This window comes from Dermochelys coriacea, chromosome 8, assembly GCF_009764565.3.
Source record: "Dermochelys coriacea isolate rDerCor1 chromosome 8, rDerCor1.pri.v4, whole genome shotgun sequence".
Lineage (NCBI taxonomy): Eukaryota > Metazoa > Chordata > Testudines > Dermochelyidae > Dermochelys > Dermochelys coriacea.
The window spans coordinates 107,467,684-107,491,670 of record NC_050075.1 but is presented as its reverse complement, the minus strand read 5'-3'; the positions used below and the strand labels follow the sequence as shown (position 1 = coordinate 107,491,670).

Here is a 23,987-nt window from a genome sequence, read left to right as displayed (position 1 = left end):
GAAAACTACCTGGCTCTTAAGAGGGCGGTTTTGGCTCACCCTGGGGCTCATACAGTTGCTCTGATCCTCCCCAAACTGATCTCACCCACTCGGAAATTCTCTCAGGTAGTGCACGGCTTGCACTGCTCCTTTGGGGAAGTGATATTTCCAAAGGTGTTGAGGGTTAAGTTTGTGTTTCCAGCTCAGTTTGAGCTGAACTGAACTAACTGAATTAAAGATGGTGAAGTGCACATATGCCACAAGACTGATCAGAGGCTTTGCAGGCAGACTTATGTCACAGTAATTGGGTGTCTCGAGGTGACATGCTGTGGCCCTTTAACCTGAGCAGCATCTATGGCCTTTGATTTTGAGTCCTAACCATGGCAGCTTGTTGAGAATGTTGTGCATGTTGTTATGTCTCTGCCTGCGTTCATTAGAAACTTCTTTCGGAAGTTTTTCCCTAAGACCAAAATTTCTGGTTTAAGAGCCAATATTTCAGAGTTCTCTAAAATCCACATGCAGACTCTGATTCTACTTTAGATGTATTGTCAAGGAAATTAGCCTTAATTTAACAGAGAAGAGAAAAGACTCTAGTAAGCAGTTAGGGTAATATAATCTCAACTCATGTTCCTCACCTGTTTCTTGAACAATGTGACTGAATGGGATCAAAGGAAAGCAAGTCATCAAGGGAAGTTCTAGAGAGCTGGAGAAGCTACTGTTGCACCATTATTTTAAAAGGGAAAATGAGATGACATGAATTATTATAGACTGATGAGCTTGACATCAGTCCTGGGCAAAATCATGGAAAGGTTAATATGGAATAGAATCTGTAAAAAGATGGTATCTTAACTAGTGCAAATGAACATGGGTTTTATGGAAAATGAATCTTGTCAAGTAAATTTGGTATTTTTTATGAGATTACAAGTTTGATTGATTGATAAAGGTAAATCTGTTGTGTAGTTAGACTTCTGTAAAGCATTTGACTTAGTCCGAATGACATCCTGCTCTAAAAAAAGTATCACTATACAAGATCAGTGTAGCCCATATTATATGGATTAAAAGCTAATTAAATGAGAGATTTCAAAAATTAATTATAAATGGGAAATCATTATCTAGTGGGTGTGTTTATAGTGTGTTCCTGCAGGGATCTGTTCTCGGCCCAATGTTATTCAACATTTTCATCAGTGATATGGAAGAAAATAGAAAATCAATGCTGGTAAAACTTGCAGATAACACAAAAATTGGTGGACTGGTAAATAATGATGTGGACAGGTCACATCATTATTATATTATAAATTATTTTATATTATATTCTAAAGACTGCTCCAGATTGCTTGTAAATGGGACTCATTTGAGCAACATGCATTTTAACAGAACCAAATGGAAGATGAGATATCTAGGAGCAAAGAACATGGGTCACACTGATAAGATGAGAGATGATCTCCTGAAAGTCAGTGACACTGAAAAGGACACTGAAAAGGACTGATGGTAGATAACCAGTTGAACATGAGCTCCCAGTGTGATGGTGTAGCTAAAAGAACAAATGTGCTTCTGGGATGCCTAAGCAGGAGGATATTGAGTAGTAGGCAGGTGGCATTACCCCTCACATGGCACCAGTGAGACTGTTACTGGTTTCAGCACTTCAAAAAAGATGTTGAAAAATGGAATGAGTTCAGAAAAGAGCTATACGAATGATTCAAGGTATGGAAAATCTGCCTGAGAATGAGACACTTGAGGAGCTTAATGTACTTAGTTTATCCAAGAGAAGGTTAAGAGGTGAATTGATCTTGATCAAAAAGACATCTTTTAAAAATTGGCAGCCAGATCCTACTGAGGCAAACAGAAAGGATCATAAATCCTGGCAAGTCAAATGCAAAAGTATAATTAGGCAGGCCCAAAAAGAATTTGAAGAGCAACTAGCAAAAGACACAAAAACTAACAGCAGTTTTTAAAAAAAAAATATATTGCATGCAGGAAGCCTACCAAATAACCAGTGGGGCCACTGGACAATCTAGGTGCTCAAGGAAGACAAAGCCATTGCGAAAAGCTAAATGAATTCTTTGCATCAGTCTTCATTGTAGAGGATGTGAGTGAGATTCCAAAACCTGAGCCATTCTTCTTAGGCAGTGTTTCTCAAACTTCATTGCACCGTGACTCCCTACTGACAGCAAAGTTAGCACATGACCCCGGGAGGAGGGGTGCCAAGGGCAGAGCCCAAGCCCTGCTGCCCTGGTTGGGGGGAGAGGGGGCTGCAGCCCGAGCCCCGCTGCCCTGGTTGGGGGTGGAGCTTGGGCTTCAGCTTCTGCCCCAGGTCCCAGCAAGTCTAATGCTGGCCCTGGCAACCCCATTAAAATTGGATCACAGCCCACTTTGGGGTCCCGACCCACAGTTTGAGAACCGCTGTTCTTAGGTCACAAATCTGCCCCAGATTGAGGTGTCAGTGGAGGTGGTTTTGAAACTAATTAATAAGTTAAAAAGTCAGACGTCACCCCGACCAGATGATATCACCCAAGACTTCTGAAGGAACCCAAATATGAACTTACAGAACCAACTGATATGTAACCTATTGCTTAAATCAGCTCCTATATCAGATGACTGGCAGATAGCTAATGTGATGCCAAAAATAAAAAAAAAAAGGCTCCAGAGGTGACCCTGGCAATGACAGGCCAGTAAGCCTGACTTCAGTACCAGGCCCATTGGTTGAAACTGTAGCAAAGAACAAAATTGTAAGACACATGGATGAACACAATATGTAGGGGAAGAGCCAACATGGCTTTGTAAGGGGAAATCATGCCTCAGAATTCTTTGAGGGGATCATCAAACGTGGGCAAGAGTGATCCACTGGATATAGAAAAGGAGTACTTGTGGCACCTTAGAGACTAACAAATTTATTAATAAATTTGTTAGTCTCTAAGGTGCCACAAGTACTCCTTTTTTTTTTTGCGAATACAGACTAACACAGCTGCTACTCTGGAACCACTGGATATAGTGTACTTAGACTTTCAGAAAGCCTTTGACAAGGTCCCTCAGCTAAGGCTGTTAAGCAAAGTAAGCCATCATGGGATAAAAGAGAAGGTCCTCTCCTGGATCAGTAATTGGTTAAAAGATAAGAAACAAATGTTAGGAATAAGATATCAGTTTTCACAGTAAAAAGAAGTAAATAGTGGTGTCCCCCAGGGGTCTGTTCTGGGGCCAGTGCTGTTCAACATATTCATAAATGATCTGGAAAAAGGGGTAAACAGGGAGGTGGCAAAGTTTGCAGATACTAAATTACTCATGATATTTAAGTCCAAAGCAGATGGTGAAGAGTTACAAAGGGATCTCACACAACTGGGTGGCTAAGCATCAAAATGGCTGATGAAATTCAAAGTTGATAAATGCAAAGTAATGCACATTGAAAAACATAATCCCAACTATACATACAAAATGACGGGGTCTAAATTAGCTGTTACCACTCAAAAAAAAGATCTTGGAATCATTGTGGATAGTTCTCTGAAAACATCTGTTCAATATGGTTGGGGTCATCAGTGTGGTTAGATGTTGATAGATGTTTGGCTGCATGTGTGTGTTTCTTTTGTGTACCGTTCCAGCCCTGTGCAGACAGCTGGCACGGCAGACCTCAGGTGTACTGCCCAATGACCACAAGATTTGTTAAGGGATGAAGACACCCAGCTAGGTTTATTGTCAATGAAGCACTGTACTACTATTCCGCAGACTTTACCAGACCACTAATACATGTATGCCTGTAACAATGGACCAGCTTAGTGAACAGCGAGACTTTCCATTTCTCCCTAGGCCAGACAAAGATACTTCCTTTGAGATACATTTTTATACCCCGATACAAACAAGTTAGTACTACCCCTCTGACATAGTTAGTTACTGCCCCCTTACTTGGCTAGTTATCACCCATTACCTTGTACGTGTTGGTTTGATTAAAACATCTCTCTCCGTACTGTCCTCTGACCTTATTTTTTTAGGAGGGGTTAGTGTGTTCCTGTTATCCTTGGGGAATGTTTTTGTACCATCCTTGATATCGGAATGTTCTGGTACCACTTAATATCGGGGTGTGTTTGTGTAAGTACTCTGTAACTTCCACTCCTTAGGAGTGTGTATTTCTGCAATATCAGCCTTTTTCTTGCCAAATTCTTTAAGCAGGTCCTGCCTCATACCAAGCCTCTAATGCAAGGGCTTATGTTTCCAGCTCTCTTCTTACTACAGGGATCAACACTGACTACTTCCTCTCCTTCTTGCCTCATGTGCTGGCTATACCACAAATCCTGCCACTGCTTTCTCCACGTCATTTAGAAAATATATCCTTTCCTTTCTCTCCCATTGTCTAAGGCTCTTGTTCATACCCTGGGTAATCTTCTGCCTTGACTGGTGTAACTATCACATCCTCTCTGTCCTCTATGACATCTATATTGCATTCTCCAGTCACTCCAAAATACAGTGGCCAAAATTATCTTAATTGCCAATTAATCCAACCATATCATTTCCCTTGTCACATCTCCATCTTGCTATCTCTTGCATAGCATGTCCAGTTTAAGATTCTGGTCCTCCCATCAATGCTCTGCACAGTTCTACCCTGGCCTACAGCTTTTATCTTGTGATGTATCACCACCCATCACACCTTTTACTTTCCCAGCAATGCCAGTCTTTAAATCCCTTTTAGGATCTTCTCCCACTCCAGTTTCAGTGCCTTGATCCCACTTCTTCCCATTCGTGGTATGCCAGATCCCCATACTCACACTGTTATTGGGGCCTCTGGGAGCCACCTCAGTACCCGCCAGGACCCATTACGTTTGGTGCTGTATCAAAGACATAGCATGCTATTGGGGCAGCGGTTATCTAAAGCAGTCTCCCAGTCGGAGTAGTGCAGGCGGGCAAACAACCTAACCAGTTTTAAGATGGATTTAGATAAGTTTATGAATGGGAAGGGATGATATGACAGGATTGCCTGATCTAGCAGGGGACTGGACTCGATGACCCAGGAGATCCCCTCCAGTCCTATGTCCCTATTCTAAGACTAGATGCAAACAGCATGAGGGAAGTGGGAAAGGCAGCAGTGGGTAATGAAGATAGCTTATACCTCACGTGCTGAGTGTCGTACATCTTGATGATTCCTGATGGCTCCAAACCAAACAAACCCCAAAAGGGTGGTTTCAATTTTAAAAAAGCCTAATTACCTTAAAATCTGTCCTCCCCCACTAGTCCATGACTTAGCTCTTGCTAGTGGGCTGATTCCTTTTAGGGCTATTTCAAAGGAGAAGGTGGCCCTAAATTGGGCTTCCTGTCCATGTTCCAGCCCCATATTAGCTGCTTAGAGATGTTCAAAGAGACTGACCCTGCCAGAAGCTTTCATAGTTGGAAAAGCAGGATTTCTGGCTTTAATTAATATGCGGTTTGGTTGTGCTGAAAGGCTCAGTTCCTGTAGTTCTCTAATATCTTTTTAACTGTGCTTGGAAGTGGTTCCTGAGTATTCCTAGGGCACTGTATTTGTTAACTCTGTGCGAGTCTCCCCCAACAGGCCTGTCAGCAGGTCAATCCTCAGTTCTTTAACCCAGGCCAGGATGTTGGTTGAGTTCAGGATCCTGACGCAGGGAAGAAAGGTAAGCAGCAGGATACGGACCCTGGACTTCAGGAAAGCAGACTTTGACTCCCTCAGGGAACAGATGGCCAGGATCCCCTGGGGGACTAACATGAAAGGGAAGGGAGTCCAGGAGAGCTGGCTGTATTTCAAGGAATCCCTGTTGAGGTTACAGGGACAAACCATCCCGATGAGTCGAAAGAATAGTAAATATGGCAGGCGACCAGCTTGGCTTAACGGTGAAATCTTAGCGGATCTTAAACATAAAAAAGAAGCTTACAAGAAGTGGAAGGTTGGACATATGACCAGGGAAGAGTATAAAAATATTGCTCGGGCATGTAGGAAAGATATCAGGAGGGCCAAATCGCACCTGGAGCTGCAGCTAGCAAGAAATGTCAAGAGTAACAAGAAGGGTTTCTTCAGGTATGTTGGCAACAAGAAGAAAGCCAAGGAAAGTGTGGGCCCCTTACTGAATGAGGGAGGCAAGCTAGTGACAGAGGATGTGGAAAAAGCTAATGTACTCAATGCTTTTTTTGCCTCTGTTTTCACTAACAAGGTCAGCTCCCAGACTGCTGTGCTGGGCATCACAAAATGGGGAAGAGATGGCCAGCCCTCTGTAGAGATAGAGGTGGTTAGGGACTATTTAGAAAAGCTGGACGTGCACAAGTCCATGGGGCCGGGCGAATTGCATCCGAGAGTGCTGAGGGAATTGGCGGCTGTGATTGCAGAGCCCTTGGCCATTATCTTTGAAAACTCGTGGCGAACGGGGGAAGTCCCGGATGACTGGAAAAAGGCTAATGTAGTGCCCATCTTTAAAAAAGGGAAGAAGGAGGATCCTGGGAACTACAGGCCGGTCAGCCTCACCTCAGTCCCTGGAAAAATCATGGAGCAGGTCCTCAAAGAATCAATCCTGAAGCACTTAGAGGAGAGGAAAGTGATCAGGAACAGTCAGCATGGATTCACCAAGGGAAGGTCATGCCTGACTAATCTAATCGCCTTTTATGATGAGATTACAGGTTCTGTGGATGAAGGGAAAGCAGTGGATGTATTGTTCCTTGACTTTAGCAAAGCTTTTGACACGGTCTCCCACAGCATTCTTGTCAGCAAGTTAAGGAAGTATGGGCTGGATGAATGCACTATAAGGTGGGTAGAAAGCTGGCTAGATTGTCGGGCTCAACGGGTAGTGATCAATGGCTCCATGTCTAGTTGGCAGCCGGTGTCAAGTGGAGTGCCCCAGGGGTCGGTCCTGGGGCCCGTTTTGTTCAATATCTTCATAAATGATCTGGAGGATGGTGTGGATTGCACTCTCAGCAAATTTGCGGATGATACTAAACTGGGAGGAGTGGTAGATACGCTGGAGGGGAGGGATAGGATACAGAAGGACCTAGACAAATTGGCAGATTGGGCCAAAAGAAATCTAATGAGGTTCAATAAGGATAAGTGCAGGGTCCTGCACTTAGGATGGAAGAATCCAATGCACCGCTACAGACTAGGGACCGAATGGCTCGGCAGCAGTTCTGCGGAAAAGGACCTAGGGGTGACAGTGGACGAGAAGCTGGATATGAGTCAGCAGTGTGCCCTTGTTGCCAAGAAGGCCAATGGCATTTTGGGATGTATAAGTAGGGGCATAGCGAGCAGATCGAGGGACGTGATCGTTCCCCTCTATTCGACACTGGTGAGGCCTCATCTGGAGTACTGTGTCCAGTTTTGGGCCCCACACTACAAGAAGGATGTGGATAAATTGGAAAGAGTACAGCGAAGGGCAACAAAAATGATTAGGGGTCTAGAGCACATGACTTACGAGGAGAGGCTGAGGGAGCTGGGATTGTTTAGTCTGCAGAAGAGAAGAATGAGGGGGGATTTGATAGCTGCTTTCAACTACCTGAAAGGGGGTTTCAAAGAGGATGGCTCTAGACTGTTCTCAATGGTAGCAGATGACAGAACGAGGAGTAATGGTCTCAAGTTGCAATGGGGGAGGTTTAGATTGGATATTAGGAAAAACTTTTTCACTAAGAGGGTGGTGAAACACTGGAATGCGTTACCTAGGGAGGTGGTAGAATCTCCTTCCTTAGAGGTTTTTAAGGTCAGGCTTGACAAAGCCCTGGCTAGGATGATTTAACTGGGACTTGGTCCTGCTTTGAGCAGGGGGTTGGACTAGATGACCTTCTGGGGTCCCTTCCAACCCTGATATTCTATGATTCTATGATTCTATGTTCGCTTCAGGCCCAGTCTTCATGAACAACAGCTAAGCTTGGCAGGGGATGGGTTTTCTGCACAGTTGCGTTAGAAGTGGTTACAGCGAAGCGAACTCTTGGTGATATCAAAGGAGTCGTTTCAAAAGTTGGCTAACCTAATCCCCCTTCCCCTGTTATAGCTGTGGTGCTGGGTCTTCTCTTTGGACTGATGTATGTTTTTTAAATCTCAGCCATGAGCTATAGCTTTTAAGGCACATCTTGTGTTGGGGAGAGGGTGTGGTGAGGACACCCAGGAGACAGAGCCCATGGAAGCATTTTGGCTGGCTCTCCCAGAATTCCTCTGGAGGCTCTGGAGAGAGCACACTTGAGCCGCTGCCCTCCCACTTTGGAAGGTCCGGTGTACAATCCCCTCATTGACAGCTGCACTGGGCCCAACCCTTTCTAGGGAGACCAGCACTAGGCTGAAAGGCCCAGTGTTCCCTGCTGTGAGTGTGCATGGCCCCTTCTGTGGGAACCCAAAGGGAAAGGTCCAACCACTGTCTGGCCCTTAATTTTTTCTGAAGTACATTACACAGGTTATGAAAGAGTGTGCAGGTCTCTTAAATATGTGTTTGGTTCTTATTAGTCTTTGATAAGTGGTTATTTTTCATGCAGTACTGTCATTTCTTCCATATGCATGATGGGTGATTTTTGTATGAGCATTTTAATGGCTTGAATTCCTGCAGGATAATAGAACAACACCCAGCTCTTACATAGCTCATTTCATTTGTATATCTTAAAGTGTAAAGGAGTGGTCAGTATCATTGTCCTCATTTTACAGATTAGCAAACTGAGGCACAGGGAGGCAAGTGACTTTTCCAGGGTCAGCCAGCAAACCAGTGTCAGACTCAGGAATTGAATTTAGGTCTTCTGAATCTGAATCAAGTGCTGCATCATGATTGTGTGAGAAGAGAGGCTGCCATTTAATGTCCCCATCCTGTGCATTATCAGATACTGTCTGTCAAACAGCTATTCATTTCTAGAATACAGACCGAACTATTTACATCTAGTGTAGTCTATATAATGGAGAGAAGGGACGTTTTATTATTTATGCATTTATTTCATTATGAAATGGGGGTTGGGTAATTGTTTAAATAACGAATGGGTTTCGCTTGCCCCAAGCAGAGTGAGGAAAGGATGAGAGGAGATTGCCAGTCCTGGTAGTCCATCTCCCCATGCTGCCCGTGGTGTGAAATACCAGGCCATTTGTGCGGGGCACCATGGGCAGCTCCGCCCTTCCCTTCGTTCTGAACGTTGCCAGAGATTTCCTGTAATGTCTGGAGAGATGCAGGCTGCACGGAACTTGACTCTAAGCAGCTGTGTGATAGTGAATTTTAACATGTTGTTACAAGCAACCTTTCCCTGCGTTTTCTCCTCAGTCTCAGCTGCCGGCGATGTATCATTGTGGGAAATGGAGGAGTTCTTGCAAATAAGTCGTTGGGGTTGAAAATCGATGACTATGATGTTGTCGTCAGGTGAGTCCTCGGTATCGTATTTTGGATATTTTTTATTCATTTTCAGTATAGCACGAATAGACTGTAGAGTGGTTCAACCTCCATTGTTCACACATTCACCAGGAACAATCGCCATTGGTAGGGACACTTACAGTGAAGTGTAAAATAAACCAAGAATGTACAGATTGTCCAAATTCTAAATGTACGTGGTTGTCCTGACGGGGAAGGTAGTTTGTCTCATTTATCCCACAAGTGCCTCCATGCTTTCTTTTCCACCATTCAAGCTGTGACCCTCTCCTTACTGCAGTTCTTCCTGAAGAGTCTCTTCTTCCATGATGCCCGCAGTGTGTGTGCATCAATACTATTGAATTAGCTGCTATTAAAGAGCTGCTCCTAGGTAGATTCCATAGGCCAGGTACTGTCATACACACATGCGCGGCGTTGTCCAGGACCTACTGCTTCAGAGCTAGGCAGGAACAGAGTTGTGTCCTGCCCAAGATAAGAGAGTCTGCAGCAGAAGCTGCTCACTTCTCCCCTCCTTTGCCCTGGACACTGGGAAAAGTGCTCCGAGTGGGATAAATCTTTTCCACCTCGCACCCCCTGGCAGAATGTGCTTAATTCTTTGCGATGGTCTTGTAATTACTGTTCCTTTGGGCTGCAACAAACTCTGTTCTTGTAGGGCCCCTCCCGGAACTGCACCTCTGATGAGAGAGCAGGAGAAGGAAAGGCTTCAATTCTTTGCACTAAGCCACCCACATAGATTTAAATCCAAACTACCTCCAATTTAATTTCAAAATGAGAAACTCAGTGAGGAGCTCAGTGGTCTGGCAAAAATAAACCCATTCCTATAGCTAATAACTGGATGGGTTGCCTGTAGTGTGTCGTTTCCACACCCAAAGTGACCCTTCTCCTCACATCAGTAGATCTGAAGCTAGTCTGTGGCCTGGGATGATGAGGGTGGAATCTGAGCATCTGTGCTGGCAGGGAGCTGGGAGAGGAAGTGAAAAGGCAACCTTAAAGGTTAAGTGAAGCCAGGTGCTCAGCTGTGTGAGTGAGCGGGTGAGAGCAGACATCTTCTTAAATGTCTCCACCTGCTTGCTTGAGTCCCATGGAAGTCCGGGGAAGGAGAGGTGCATTGAGCTCCTTTCGTTCTGGGCTGCTTGGCTACATTAGCTGGCTTTGCAGGGCCTAGACCTGGGAGCTAGGAGGTGGATCTCTGCAGCAGAGAAATATAGAGAATCCATTAGTGCAGCTAGCAGACAATGCAGGGGCTCAGTCACATAGTGGGGTTCTGACTGACCCCTCACAGGGCTTGGACCAGTTTTCCTGAGGTAAAAACAAAGGCAGACTTGCCCTGGCAATCCCAGGCTAGTGCCACTTGGTGCTCCATGAAAAGAAGAGTATGAGCTGGTCTGAACTATGACACTCAGCTGACGGGAGCAATCTCCACTCTGTTCAGCGCAGAAGTGCCTCTTTTAAAGCCTGGGCACCTCCAGGGGCTCCTCCATGGGATAATATTGACAGTTTGGTTTATGATAGCATTTGGAGGCTTCAGTCAGGGATTGGAGCCCCGTCATCTAGGGGGTGCATATCCATGAAATAAAGACAGTCCCTGTGTGAGCTGACTGGAATTTGAAGTTAGACAAATTCAGACTGGAAATAAGACTTACAATTTAAAGAGCGAGGATCAGGGGAGGAGGAAGCTCCCTGTGAATGAGAGGGCAGAAGCTTAGCGGGAGAGGGAGAGAGGGGAGGTACTGAGTAGTGGGTGGGGCAGCCAGCTCCAGGCCTGGAAGGGGGATCCCGAGGGTTCCAAGTCAAGAAAACAGCAATAATGTCACCAGGCTCTGCTCCCCCACCGGGAACACAGCCTGAAGTCACTGGGACCGTGCACTGAAGTCGGATGGGGCTTTTGAAAATTCCACCCTTACGTGCCAAAGTATGGACTTGATTTCTTAAATCAAGTGATTGAGCTTTGAAATTTTTGGCCTGTGTATAAGAAGTTCCCAATAACTTTAATTTCTTGAAAGTCTTAATAACTTTTTACTGTTAATACTGTAGGAATTTTGTTTTAAAGTGATAAAGATTTTGTGTCACTGAGAAAAGTTTTAATAGTACAGACTAAGCCCCGTATGCTGTAAACACTTTAAGCATATGAATAGTCTTCCTGCCTTGACTCTTCATGCGATTGAAGTGATGCACCTGCTTAAGTGTTTGCAGGGCCTTAATTCTCAGTATTTTGTTTGTTGTCTGTAGCAGTGTTGTGCAATTCAGATAAGTCACTTTAGCCGTAGTGGCTTTTAAAACAACACTATTTATAATTTACTCCATAATGATCTTTTGTCTAAAATTTCAAGAGCACAAATTTTCCAATTAGTTTTCCAAAGCCCTAGCTTGATTTAAATAATTGGAGCTGTTTTTTGGTTTCTTAAATCAAGTGTTTTATATTGCCTTGACTGGAATTGCTTTATAATGAATCTGACTGATAACAATAAGCTATGGCTGTGGTCAGGCATAGTGCTGGGTTTTGTGATCTAGGAAATCACTGCCCAATGGTTGCTATCTCACCAACCATATGTGAATGTAAATGAGAGTCTCTGGTAGTTTATCCTCTTGTCACCCGACAGGCTGAACTCTGCTCCAGTGAAGGGTTTTGAAAAGGATGTGGGTGGCAAGACAACGCTGAGGATCACGTACCCTGAAGGGGCCATCCAGAAACTGGAGCAGTATGAGAAGGACTCCTTCTTTGTTCTGGCCGGATTCAAGTGGCAGGATTTCAAGTGGCTCAAATACATTGTTTACAAGGAGAAAGTGGTAAGACTTGGTCTGTGTCACTAGGTGGGGAAATATTAGTATGCCATGATTTTACCGACAGCATTTGGATCTGGGCCCTGTTTCTCTTTCTGCCCCTGCCCAGGTGTCTGCAACACATTGGATGGTCTGTCACTTCCATGGACCCTGTTTTTAATGGAATACGCTTTGTAATGCCAGCTCAGTGAATCTGGCTGCCACTGTATAATCTGGGCTCACACCATAAGAATGTAAGAATGGCCATACTGGGTCAGAGCAAAAGTTCATCTAGCCCAGAATCCTTTCTCTGACAGTGGCCAGTGCTAGATACTTCTGGCAGTTGGAGGTTTAGGGAAACCTGGAGTATGGAGTTGCATCCCTGCCCATCTTAGCTAATAGCCTTTGATGGACCTGTCCTCCATGAATTTACCTAATTCTTTTCTGAACCCAGTTATACTTTTGGCCTCCGCAACATTCCATGGCAATGAGTTCCGCAGGTTGACTGTGTGTTGTGTGAAGAAATACTTCCTTTTGTTTGTTTTAAACCTTCTGCTTATTAATTTCATTGGGTGATGCCTAGTCCTTGTGTTATGTGAAAGGGTCATTAAAACTTCCCTAGTCACTTTCTCCCCACCAGTCCTGATTTTACAGACTCCGTCCTCTCACCCTTCGTCGTCTCTTAACAGCTTAACTTCTAAACTGAACAGTCCCAGTCGTTTTACTCTCTCCTCATGCAGCAGCTGTTCCATGCCCCGGATCATTTTTGTTGCTCTTCTCTGCACCTTCTCCAATTCTAATGTATATTTTTTGAGATGAGTCATCCAGAACTGCAAGCAGTATTCAAGGTGTTGGGCATACCAGGGATTTATACAGTGGCACTGTGATATTTTCTGTTGTATTATCTATCCCTTTCCTAATGGTTCCTAACATTCTATTCGCTTTGTTGACGGCTGCTGCACATTGAGCAGATGTTTTCAGAGAACTATCCACGAGGACTCCAAGATCTCTTTCATGAGTGGGTAAGAGCTTATTTTAGACCCTGTCATTTTGCATGTATATTTGGGATTATTTTTCCAAACAGAATGATGGGGTCTAAATTAACTGTTACCACTCATCAGTGCTTGACTTGCCAGAGTTTATGCCCCTTGAATGAGTCTCACTGTTAATCTTATGAATCTTGTTACAAACAGTGAATTTAATTGTATACCGATCCCAAATTATGTGAAAGAGCGAGTGTTGATTTTAATGTATTTCATGGATTCATAGAGTTTAAGGCCAAACTGGTCCGTTACAGCGTCTCACCTGACCTCCTGTATATCACAGGCAAGAAACAAGAACCAATGGCTGGAAGTGAAGCCAGAAAAATTCAAATTAGAAATAAAGCACAGATTTTTTTAACAGTTTAGGTGATTAACCACTAGAGCAAGTTATCATGGGAAGTGGTGGATTCTCCCCATCTCTTGATGTCTTCAAATCCAGACTGATGCCTTTCTGGAAAGTGTGCTGTAGCCAAACACAAGTTATTGGGCCAATACAGGGGTAACTGCATGGAAAAGTAATGGCCCGTGATATATAGGAGGTCAGACCAGATGATCTAATGGTCCCTTCTGGCCTTAAACTCTATGAAATCTATGAAACCACACACAGAAGTTTGAGAAGAGAGGTGGGGGATCTGTGTGGAAACCAGCTTCCACAGAGGGATTTAGCTATTTTGTCTGATGTGCCGCCTTCGCAGGCTGCTCTGTATCACATTTCATGTGCTTAGTCCTGATGTTCTTTCTTTAGTTGCTTGAGAATAGATACACCAGCACATGGTATGGAGTTTTAGATCAGAATCTTCAGAAACGTGGAGGGGAGGCCAGAGAAACAATATTCTCTTCTTCAAGTGATTGACCATGTGGATTCCACTTATGATGCCAGGCACCTGAGATCAGATGCTGTTGAATATCAGTATCTGGGGCCACCCCTGTGTCCTGGATGCTCTTGTGCCCTTCCCACCCCAGGCCATAAAGGGAAGACTTGGCCCAGCCATCATATCAGATCCTTTTTACCATCTGTGGCTTCCTCTTACTGTTGTAGCCAACAGAGGTCATCAGCACAGCCAAGGCAAAGATAGCTCCTGAGAAGGAGACCCTCTTCCCTCTCCTCTTCTGCCACATAGTCTGTGCTGACCTCTGATCAGCAGATTTAAAGCTATGGTCAAGAGCCATATAGAACAATTGGCTCCATCCTACCCCCTTGCGCCTCTTTGGCAGCTCTCTCTTTAGTTTCGGGACACATGGAACCAAATAATATCTGACCAGTCGGTCCTGGAGGTGATAGATTAGGAGTACTCTATCCAGTTCCTCCCTGCCCCCTTCCCTGTCCCTCCTCAGGGACCAATCTCACCGGACAGGGCTAAGGAAGAAAATAAACTCCTGTCTGCAATTCGGAGTGCCCTGGGAGTTCCAGGGCCAGGGAGGTTTATTCACGTTATTTCCTGATCCCAGACAAGAAAGAGGGGGCGCCCCATTCTGGACCTTTAGTGTCTCAACAAACTCCCTTTGTTTCAAATTCAGGATGGTGACTCTAGCATGCATAATCGCCACTGTTGATCCTCAGGACAGTTCATGCCTCTCGACTTGCAAGATGCCTGTTTCCATACAGCTAGTCACCCAGCGCACAGGAAATACCTCAGGTTCCTGGTGGGGAAGTCCCACTGTCAGTCCAGAGTGCTTCCCTCCACGGCTCCCAGAGTACTTACCAAGTGCCTGCTGGGCCATGGCAGTGCTCCTGCAGAGACAAAGGATACACGTATACCCAGACCTCGCCAGCTGGCATATTCGAGGGCAGTCATCTGAACAAGTGAACAGCTCCAGCCAAGTAACTCTAGTGCTCTTCGCTGCTTTCGGTCTCAGTGAGCAGAGGTGCCTGTTCTCACTCCTACTCAGAGGATAGCATTCATAGGAGCAGTGTTAGATTCCAAAGAAGCAAGAGTTTAACTACCGCAGCAAAAGTTCCACTTGATACTGAACCCTGTCAGTCAACTCCAGACACACCTGAAGACCTCAGTTAGAGCCTCACATGCCTCAGGCTCCTGGAACAAAAGATGTTTGGTCAGATCTTAGAATTGTTTTTAATTTTCACTTGAACCAAGTAATCCATCTGCCAGTTTTCTTTCCTAAGCCTTACATTAGCCAAGGGAAAGCTAAACTTCACACCCTTGATGTTGTGAGGTCCTTCTACTACTATCCGGATAGGGCAAGACCCTTCGGAAACTCTCCCAGGCTGTTACTGGCCTTTGTTGACAGGATGATGGGTCAACCTGTGCTCACCCAAAGACAATCCAAATGAGTGTCTGACTGTATGTATTCCATGACTGGCCCTCCCCTGCTACGACAGAGGCCTGTATCATCTGGATTCTGTCTCAGTCAAGGGACCGAGGGGTAATTGAGCTCACTCCACTTTTTATACCCTTAAGTGAGAGGGAATGAGGGCATCCAGGGCACAGACATGGTTCCAACAGACACTGTTCTTCAAAAGGTTTCAGAGTAGCAGCCGTGTTAGTCTGTATTCGCAAAAAGAAAAGGAGTACTTGTGGCACCTTAGAGACTAACAAATTTATTTGAGCATAAGCTTTCGTGAGCTACAGCTCACTTCATCGGATGCATCCGATGAAGTGAGCTGTAGCTCACGAAAGCTTATGCTCAAATAAATTTGTTAATCTCTAAGGTGCCACAAGTACTCCTTTTCTTTTTGTTCTTCAAAAGATGCTGATCTCACACTAGAATCTCATTCCACCAGAATCAAAATCCATGTGGACCACATATCTCCAGGAACCAGTTACTGAAAAGTAACTGTTGGTTGGATAGTTGTGGCCAAATGGCACGCCTGCTCTAGTCAGCCAAAAAACCCCAAACAAACAGAATAACAAATCAGAAAATGAAAGATTATGTATACTATGTTCAGAGCAGACAGTTCCTGAAACCACCAGACCAGCATGTGCGCATCCTTATGCAAACTAGTTATATAAGGAAATGGAGTTGGGGCTGAATCAAAGATAGTTCTTTGTGCATCATTTCGTCAGAACAAGTTACTGCATTTTATACATTAATAGATCCCAAGGCTGGAAGGGACCACTGTGGTCACCTAGTCTGACCTCCTGTATACACAGGCCAGAGAACTTCCCCAAAATAATTCCTAGAGCAGATCTTTCAGAAAAACATCCAGTCTTGATTTTAAAATGGCAGTGATGGAGAATCCATCAAGACCCTTGATACATTGTTCCAATCGTTATTTACCCTCACTGTTAAAAATGTACACCTTATTTCCAGTATGAATTTGTCTAGCTTCAACTTCCAGCCATAGGATCGTGTTAGACCTTTCTCTGCTAGACTGGAGAGCCCACTGTCAAATATTTGTTCCCCATGTAACTATTTATGGACTGTGATGAAATTTCTCCTTACACTGCTTTTCATTAAGCTAAATAGATTGAGCTCCTTGAGTCTGTCACTATAAGGCAGATTTTCTAATCCTTTAGTCAGTCTCGTGGCTCTTCTCTGAACCCTCTCCAATTTATTAACATCTGTCTTGAATTGTGGACACCAGAAATGGGTACAGAATTCCAGAAGTGGATGCACCAATGACAAATACAGAGGTAAATAGCCCTTTTGGCCACAGTGTTGCACTGGCAGCTCATGTTCAGCTGATTGTCCCCCATGATCTGCCAAATCTTTTTCCAAGTCCCTGCTTCCCAGGATAGAGTCCCCCCTCCTGTATGTACGGCCTACATTCTTTGTTCCTAGATGTGTTACATTTAGCCGCACTAAAACACATACTGCGTGCTTCCACCCAGTTTACCAAGCGATCCAGATCACTTTGTATCAGTGTCCTCTTCATTATTTACCACTCCCCCAATTGTTGTCATCTGCAAACTTTCTCAGGGATGATTTCTTTTTCTTCCAGCTCATTGACAAAAATGTTAAATAGCCTAGCACCAAGAACCAACCCCTGCAGGACCCCACTAGAAACACACTGATTTCTGATGATTTCCCTGTGTATGATTAAATGTTGAGACCTATCAGTCAGCCAGCTTTTAATCCATTTAACGTGTGCCATGGTAATTTTTTAATCAAAAAGTTGTGGGGTCACAACTGAAATGTCTCACAGGAGTCTATTACATCAACACAGTTACCATTATCAACAAATCTTGCATTCTCATCAAAAAAAGATACCAAATTAGTTTGAGAGGATCTATTTTCCATAAACTCATGTTGATATTAATTGTTACCCTCCTTTAATTCTTTATTAACCGAGTCCTGTGAATGCTGCTCCGTTATCTTGCCTGGGATCAATGTCAGACTGACAGCCCTGTAATTACTCCGCTCATTCCATTTACCCTTTCTAAGAATTGGAATAACATGAGCCTTCATTCCAGTCATCAGGAACTTCCCCAGGGTTCCAAGCCTTACTGCAAATCAACATCAACAGATTGAGTAGGCTCTCTTCCATCAACATTTGGCACATGGTGGTAAAGAAGCCAAGTGAGGGCAAAGGTTTCACTGGAAACTGGCAGCTTCCAGACTTCCTTCTCTTGTAGTAATAACCATGCTAACACTTCCAGCTGCAGCCTGAAGCACAGAAGGAGCAGCTTGTGGAGTAAGTGCCTGAGGCATCAGGAAATTCTTTGATAGTAAAAGTCTGGAGGTGAGAGAGCCTGCTTGCAAGTGAGGCCAAGTTCAGATGTTTGCCCATTGTATAGGCATGTCTGTCTGGCACACTGCATTGTGCAATGGCAAAAGGGAGAGGGAGCCAGGTGCAGCTGTTCTCCAGCAAGTATCAGCACTGCAACAACAGGCAGGGCATATACTCTGCCCCTTCTGATTCTGACGTGCATCTGCTGCCTGTCACCTGTAGGGATTCAGTAAGGTTGATCTCTGAGGAATGCTTATGGATGAGGGACATTCAAATGCATCTCTCTCCTTTGAAGTGGAATGTTTCCCCTCCCACCACGTCTTGGTGCTGAGGACTTTGGGAACCAGCAGTGGAGGAGGACTTTGGTTCCTTTTCACTTGAAATAAATACTCTTGAGATTCCTACTTCAAAGCCACGTTTGTGTGTTTAGTCAGTAGGCTGTTCGTGATTGCAGCTAAATATAGAGTTGGTAAGTGCATGGCTCCCTGGCTGGATTTATCATGCCACACCAAAGCCAGACTCCTCAGTGCTACAAGAAGACAGAAAAGGAGTACTTGTGGCACCTTAGAGACTAACAAATTTATTTGAGCATAAGCTTTCGTGAGCTACAGCTCACTTCATGAAAGCTTATGCTCAAATAAATTCGTTAGTCTCTAAGGTGCCACAAGTACTCCTTTTCTTTTTGCGAATACAGACTGACACGGCTGCTACTCTGAAACAAGAAGACAATATCTGAACGCTTTTTCTGGAAGTTCCCTTCTTCCCTCGTTTGGTGGCCCTGCCATATTACCTGCTTGCTGAGGTTGACTGATAACTGTGCTGCCCCTTACTACATTGCATGTTTCTGATCTCTAACTGATAGGGTTTGTTTGAGAGCCTCCATCATATGCCATCTCACACCTCTGGGAAAAGCCGGGAAAACCACCTAGTTGGGCCAAAGCAGCAGCTGATTCTGTAGGATTAAAAGATTTTCTCTGCTGTGCACTGAAGAGGAAACTGCTTCATTAGAGGGATGGAAGGGGAGTCCAAGAACAGAGAGGGAAAGCCCAGAGATTCTCCACCTGTGTGTAACTGTTATGCCTCCAGCTCTTTGACCAGTCAGCTTACCAGGGACAGTTCAAACAGTCAGAGGTGAAGACTAAATGTTGCTGTCCCAAGAGGTCTCTTTGGAAATGGACCAGTGTCTGTGCAGCTGCATTGTCCCAGGTGAGGGTGCAAGGTCCCACTTTCAGGCGGTAGCACTCCCGTTGAATAGCTTCCTGAGGTGCTGATGGGTGCCACTTGGGATTGGTGATGTGATTTTTCGTGTCAGCTGCAAACCAGCCACTGAATGGCACAGTACAGAAGAGCCTCTCTTGGCTCTGGCGAGTATTGCTTATATCATGGCGTACCTGGGTCCCATTCGGGATCCCCAAGTGCCACAATGGAGATCAGCATTGTTCCCTCAGTGTACAGGGTGTGATGGTGGGAGGGCATTCTCTGCTAGCTCCCTCACCTGGTCTGGAATAGCCCCTGATCTGTTTATGCGGCTTTTGGACAGAATGCTGCTTGAAGGTAGGTATTCCCCTTGTTTTCCTTTACTGATAGTATTGGCATCAACTCGATTGGCATCAACTTGTTTCTTTGGACACACCTTCTGCACACTGCTCCTTTCTCTCCTGTGCTCTGCAGAGTCAAGGAGGAGGGAGTGCAGGTATGTGAGGTGGCGGGCTGAACAAAGGCTTCACTGTTCTGTGCCTAGGCACAACCTTTGCTGTCATTGGAGCCTAACAACCCTGGGCGGGCGCCCTCTCTCTGCTGCTGTCTGCTCCGGCACTAGTGCACTTCCGTATCAAGCATGTGCAATGGCTGTCTTCTCTTGATCATGCTTTTCCTCGTCTCCTTTGCTGTTTCCCACTTGCTGCCTTTTATGTTTGTTCTCATTAAAATTGTAAAGCAAACAAGTAATGTCTCTCCCTCTGAATAGACAGGTAAGATGCTCAGTGGGAGACATCAAAGTCAGCCCCGCAGCATTGATTTATTAGAGAGGCCCGTGCCTGGTGATACACAGCCAGGTGGGGGTGCTGTTCAGCTACTTGTTGGACTTAGGACACTGGAGCTGGACCCTTAGTTCCCCCTGAATTTCAAAGACAACACTAAAGCAATTGCTGCAGCTTCCTGAGCTGGGTAATCAAGTCTTGGAATCTCTCCGCAGTTACTGTGCTTTCCAAGCTCTCAGGCTCTGCCCTTAAACCTATTTTTAAATTTAAAAAATTCCTATGTGCTGCAGTGAGCAGAATTTTTCTGAAGGTCTCTCTTGAGTGAAGCTAGGCTTTGGCTAAAGCCCTGGTAGGCAGAGGCCAAGAGCTATTCTGACAAGAAACATGGGACTAGTTTATGCAACACAAGAAGCTGGATTTTGGAAAGTAGTTTTTAAAATCAGGTTGTGAGTGGAGTGTTATTGGAACTGTGTATAGGTAGATTCCTCCCCCATTGTTGATGATAGTCTCTGATGTGAAGGGCAGGCATGAGAGGCTACACAACTCTGAATAAGTCCACGTGCAGCGTTACACCCCACACTACATCCGCCTGTTTTGGTATAACTGTCCAATGGGCGAGGACAGGCCCTGGGCTCCGGGGTGTGTTGTTATTGAGGGGAGGTGGTTGATTTGGGAAATGTACTTAGAGGTTGTGCCTGTAAGCAAGAACCTTTTCTCTGAAAACCCCTTTGCAAACTATGTCCTTAGGGGAGTGCACTGGGAAGGCATTGCTGGTGACTAAGACAGTTTGTATGCACAAGGAGGCTTGCAACATGCCTAGGTCAGCAAAACCCTCTTCAGGTTGTGGTATTTCCAGGAGCGCAGCAAGCTACAGAAGATCATTTCCACCCACAGGATTTGGAAGCACTTCCAGGAGCAACAGTGAAAGAGAACCCAACAGTCCTTGTCTCAAAGTATTGCAGTGCCAGACTCGGGGCAGCTGAAGTGTTAAATGTGAACCAAAGAAAACACCCTCCGCATCTCACCTTTCAAATCTGGGAGGTGCTACAGCAGCGTGGCTGCACTCATGCAGCTATAGCACATCCAGTGAAGATGCTCTATGCCGATGGGGGAGAGCTCTCCCACTGACATAGTGCTGTCCACACTAGCTGTTAGGTCGGTGTGACTAACGTCGCTTGGGGGGCGGCTTATTCACACCCCAGCGCGACATAAGTTATATCGACATAAGTGGTAATATATGTACAAGCCCTGAGGTTTAAATGCAGAAAATTATAGTGAACTTGGACAGCAGCTGCATTGCACATGGGGAAGAGATTCAGGACCATAGTGTCCTGAGGCATGAAGTTTCCCGGAGCCCTTGTCACTAAAGGTTCTTTTTATAATTCAGTCTGCATAGCTGTTTGTCTGTCCTCTACAGCCATGATTCCCACATTAGGAAGTGTTTTTATCCTTTGTTCTTAATTCACCTGCTGTTAACTTAATCCAGTGGCACATTCTCATATTATGGGATGGGAGGGATTTATCAGATATGGGCTCGATGGGGAAATCACTGGGTTAGGTCTTCAGGCCTGTGCTTTGCAGGAGGTCAGACTAGATGGTCATAATGGTCCCTTTTGGCCTTAGAATCTATTAAATGTCCTAAGGCAGCGGTTCTCAACCAAGGGTACGTGTACCTTTGGGGTACGCAGAGGTCTTCCAAGTTGTATGTCAACTCATCCAGATAGTTGCCTAGTTTTACAACAGACTACATAAAAAGCACTAGCAAAGTCAGTACAACCTAAAATTTCATACAGACAATGAGTTGTTTATACTGTTCTATGTACTATACACTGAAATGTAAGGACAATAGTTATATTCCAGTTGATTTATTTTATAATTATTTGGTAAAAATGAGGAAGTATGCCATTTTCAGTAATAGCGTGCTGTGACACTTTTGTATTTTTATGTCTGATTTTGTAAGCAAGTCATTTTTAAGTGAGGTGAAACTTGGGGTACTCAAGACAAATCAGACTCCAAAAAGGGGGACAGTCGTCTGGAAAGGTTGAGAGCTGCTGTCTTAAGTGATGGGGCCTCCATGGAATCCTTGGAGAGACTGAGCCACAATTTAAAAGAAATCACACAGATTTCCCCTTAAGATAGCATCCCTGAGCCATAACACTGTGCAGTGCTTCAGCAGCCCCTTGGCCTGCCCTGTGGCTTGTCCCACTCTGGAAGAAGCTTCTGGGAGGGGGCTTATTTGTGAAGCTGGTATGTTGGGGGTTGTGTTTCATGCGCCAGGGAGGCTGTCAGCTGTGACTGTTCCCCATGGGCAGGGAAAGAAGTCAGAGAAGAGGAAGAAACTTTGATTTTATTTAGTAATTCATGTTTCCTGGGAAATTTATTTTATTTTGGTTTTGCCAGTGCCTGTGGTATATCTCAGTCTGAAAAGAGACTCCCTTACTCGGTTCCAGGACTTTTGCTATCTGCATTTGCTTTCTGTACACCAAAAAAGTCTGAACAAGAAATATTTATCTAAGCTGTGTGGTGGTTAATACAATCCAGATTTCAGTCATTCAGAACGGTGTCATGATGACAGATGTTAATGCAGAAAGGAATAGAGATTGGATGATTTATGCCTGAAATACATGTGTTCCTTGGCGGGCTTCACAGATTACTAGTACAGTGAGGGCTGTCGGAGCAGTTTGTAGGGCTTGCTCTGCCTCAGAAGACCAAAAGCTACAGGACAAGAGTTAGAGCTACATCTCCAGTTTGCTGTAAGAAATGCTGAGGTAGCCATATGCCCCATCTTCATTTATCTGCCTGGCTGCTCCCAGTGCTGTAACTGCAGCCAGTGCTGCTGGTGTCTCCCTGGGAGGGGAGCGTGTTCTCCTCTGAGAAAAGGAAGCTGGCCTCAGAACATGAGTCCTGAGTTCCTCATCTGTGGCTCTCCGCAGGCTCAGCGTTCTCAGCCCACCCATTCCGAGTACACACCCACTCTGCTGCCTACGTTCTAGTCTCTGACAGTTGTTAGTGAAGATAAACCAGCTCATGTGAAGCTCTGAGCAGGAGAGGAAGGTGTGTGCTGACATGCTGCACTTCCTGTTTTTAGCACACTGAGGTCTTTCTGTGGTTGGGAAGTTACAGAATATCTAGGAGGAACTCTCTTCATGCCTTAACTGGGGCAGCAGCCTTCTACTGCAGTCACCCGTCTGCAGGGGGTGAAAATACCCATAGAAAACACACAGCCCCCTGTATGAGTGACCAGACGTCCCCATATGATCGGGGCCGTCCCGATATGAGGGGCTTTGTCTTCTATAGGCGCCTATTACCCTCCCCCATTACTCCCCCACCAACCCAGCTTTTCACACTTGCTATTTGGTCCCCCTACACAGGTGGGTCAGCTCTTTTATTCACTGTGAAACAAAGACTTGTAAACTCAAATGTAATCTAGAGTGGGGTTGTGTCCTAGTAGCACACTTTGTAAATAAATGACTTTTGGACCACTCACACCTGTGCAGAGGCGTCAGCCTTGATGTCAGGGTTTTACTCAGCATGTTCACACTACAGATCTGAATAGCTTGTGCTGGGTTAATTTATTCCTGTTTAGTAGTGGATTGGAATCATCTCCTTACTGTGTTATTTGGTAACTGGCTTGTTCATGGTCAGCTAGAGTATGTAGATGTTGAACTTCTTCCTTATTTTATTCTTATTACTAATGTGAATGCAGAAGATAAAGCTGGGTAAAGCACAGACTTTAAGAGCCTGTAAAACCTTTTCCTATTTCATTGTCTCTGCCTTGCTTATCTGAAAGAAGGATGCTAAATAATTTGTTTATGTAATGGTATGTAATAATAATATGTATTATATACAGTTACATACACAAATTACTTTAACATACTTTGTTTTTAATGTCATTTTATAAAGTAGCTAAGAATATTAATACCACCCAGCAAATAGACTGTTTCTTTGCCACTGTAGGGTGCCACACAAATACTGATAGTGTTTCAAATCTCAGAGTAGCAGCTGTGTTAGTCTGTATTCGCAAAAAGAAAAGGAGTACTTGTGGCACCTTAGAGACTAACAAATTTATTTGAGCATAAGCTTTCGTGAGCTACAGCTCACTTCATTGGATGAATTCAGTGGAAAATACAGTGGACCAGTCCACACAAGAGATCTACTTCCTGGACACTATGGTGCTAATAAGCGATGGTCACATAAACACCACCCTATACTGGAAACCTACTGACTGCTGTTCCTCCCTACATGCCTCCAGCTTTCATCCAGATCACACCACACGATCCATTGTCTACAG

The 23,987-nt window shown here is 44.8% G+C and overlaps 1 protein-coding gene across 4 annotated transcripts in view; it reads left to right on the top strand.

The window, feature by feature from the left end:
- Positions 1-23,987, top strand: part of ST3GAL3 (ST3 beta-galactoside alpha-2,3-sialyltransferase 3) — a 382,096-nt gene that overhangs the window by 310,401 nt on the left and 47,708 nt on the right. For 3 of the 4 annotated variants that reach the window (XM_043490453.1, XM_043490454.1, XM_043490455.1), the window contains 2 exons: positions 9,180-9,275; positions 11,882-12,357. In XM_043490453.1, the coding sequence (XP_043346388.1) occupies positions 9,180-9,275; positions 11,882-12,092 (307 nt within the window). In that variant the 3' untranslated portion in view covers positions 12,093-12,357. Of the gene's footprint in view, positions 1-9,179; positions 9,276-11,881; positions 12,358-23,987 lie in introns of those variants that run through there. The other variant, XM_038414046.2, reaches the window with a different exon arrangement.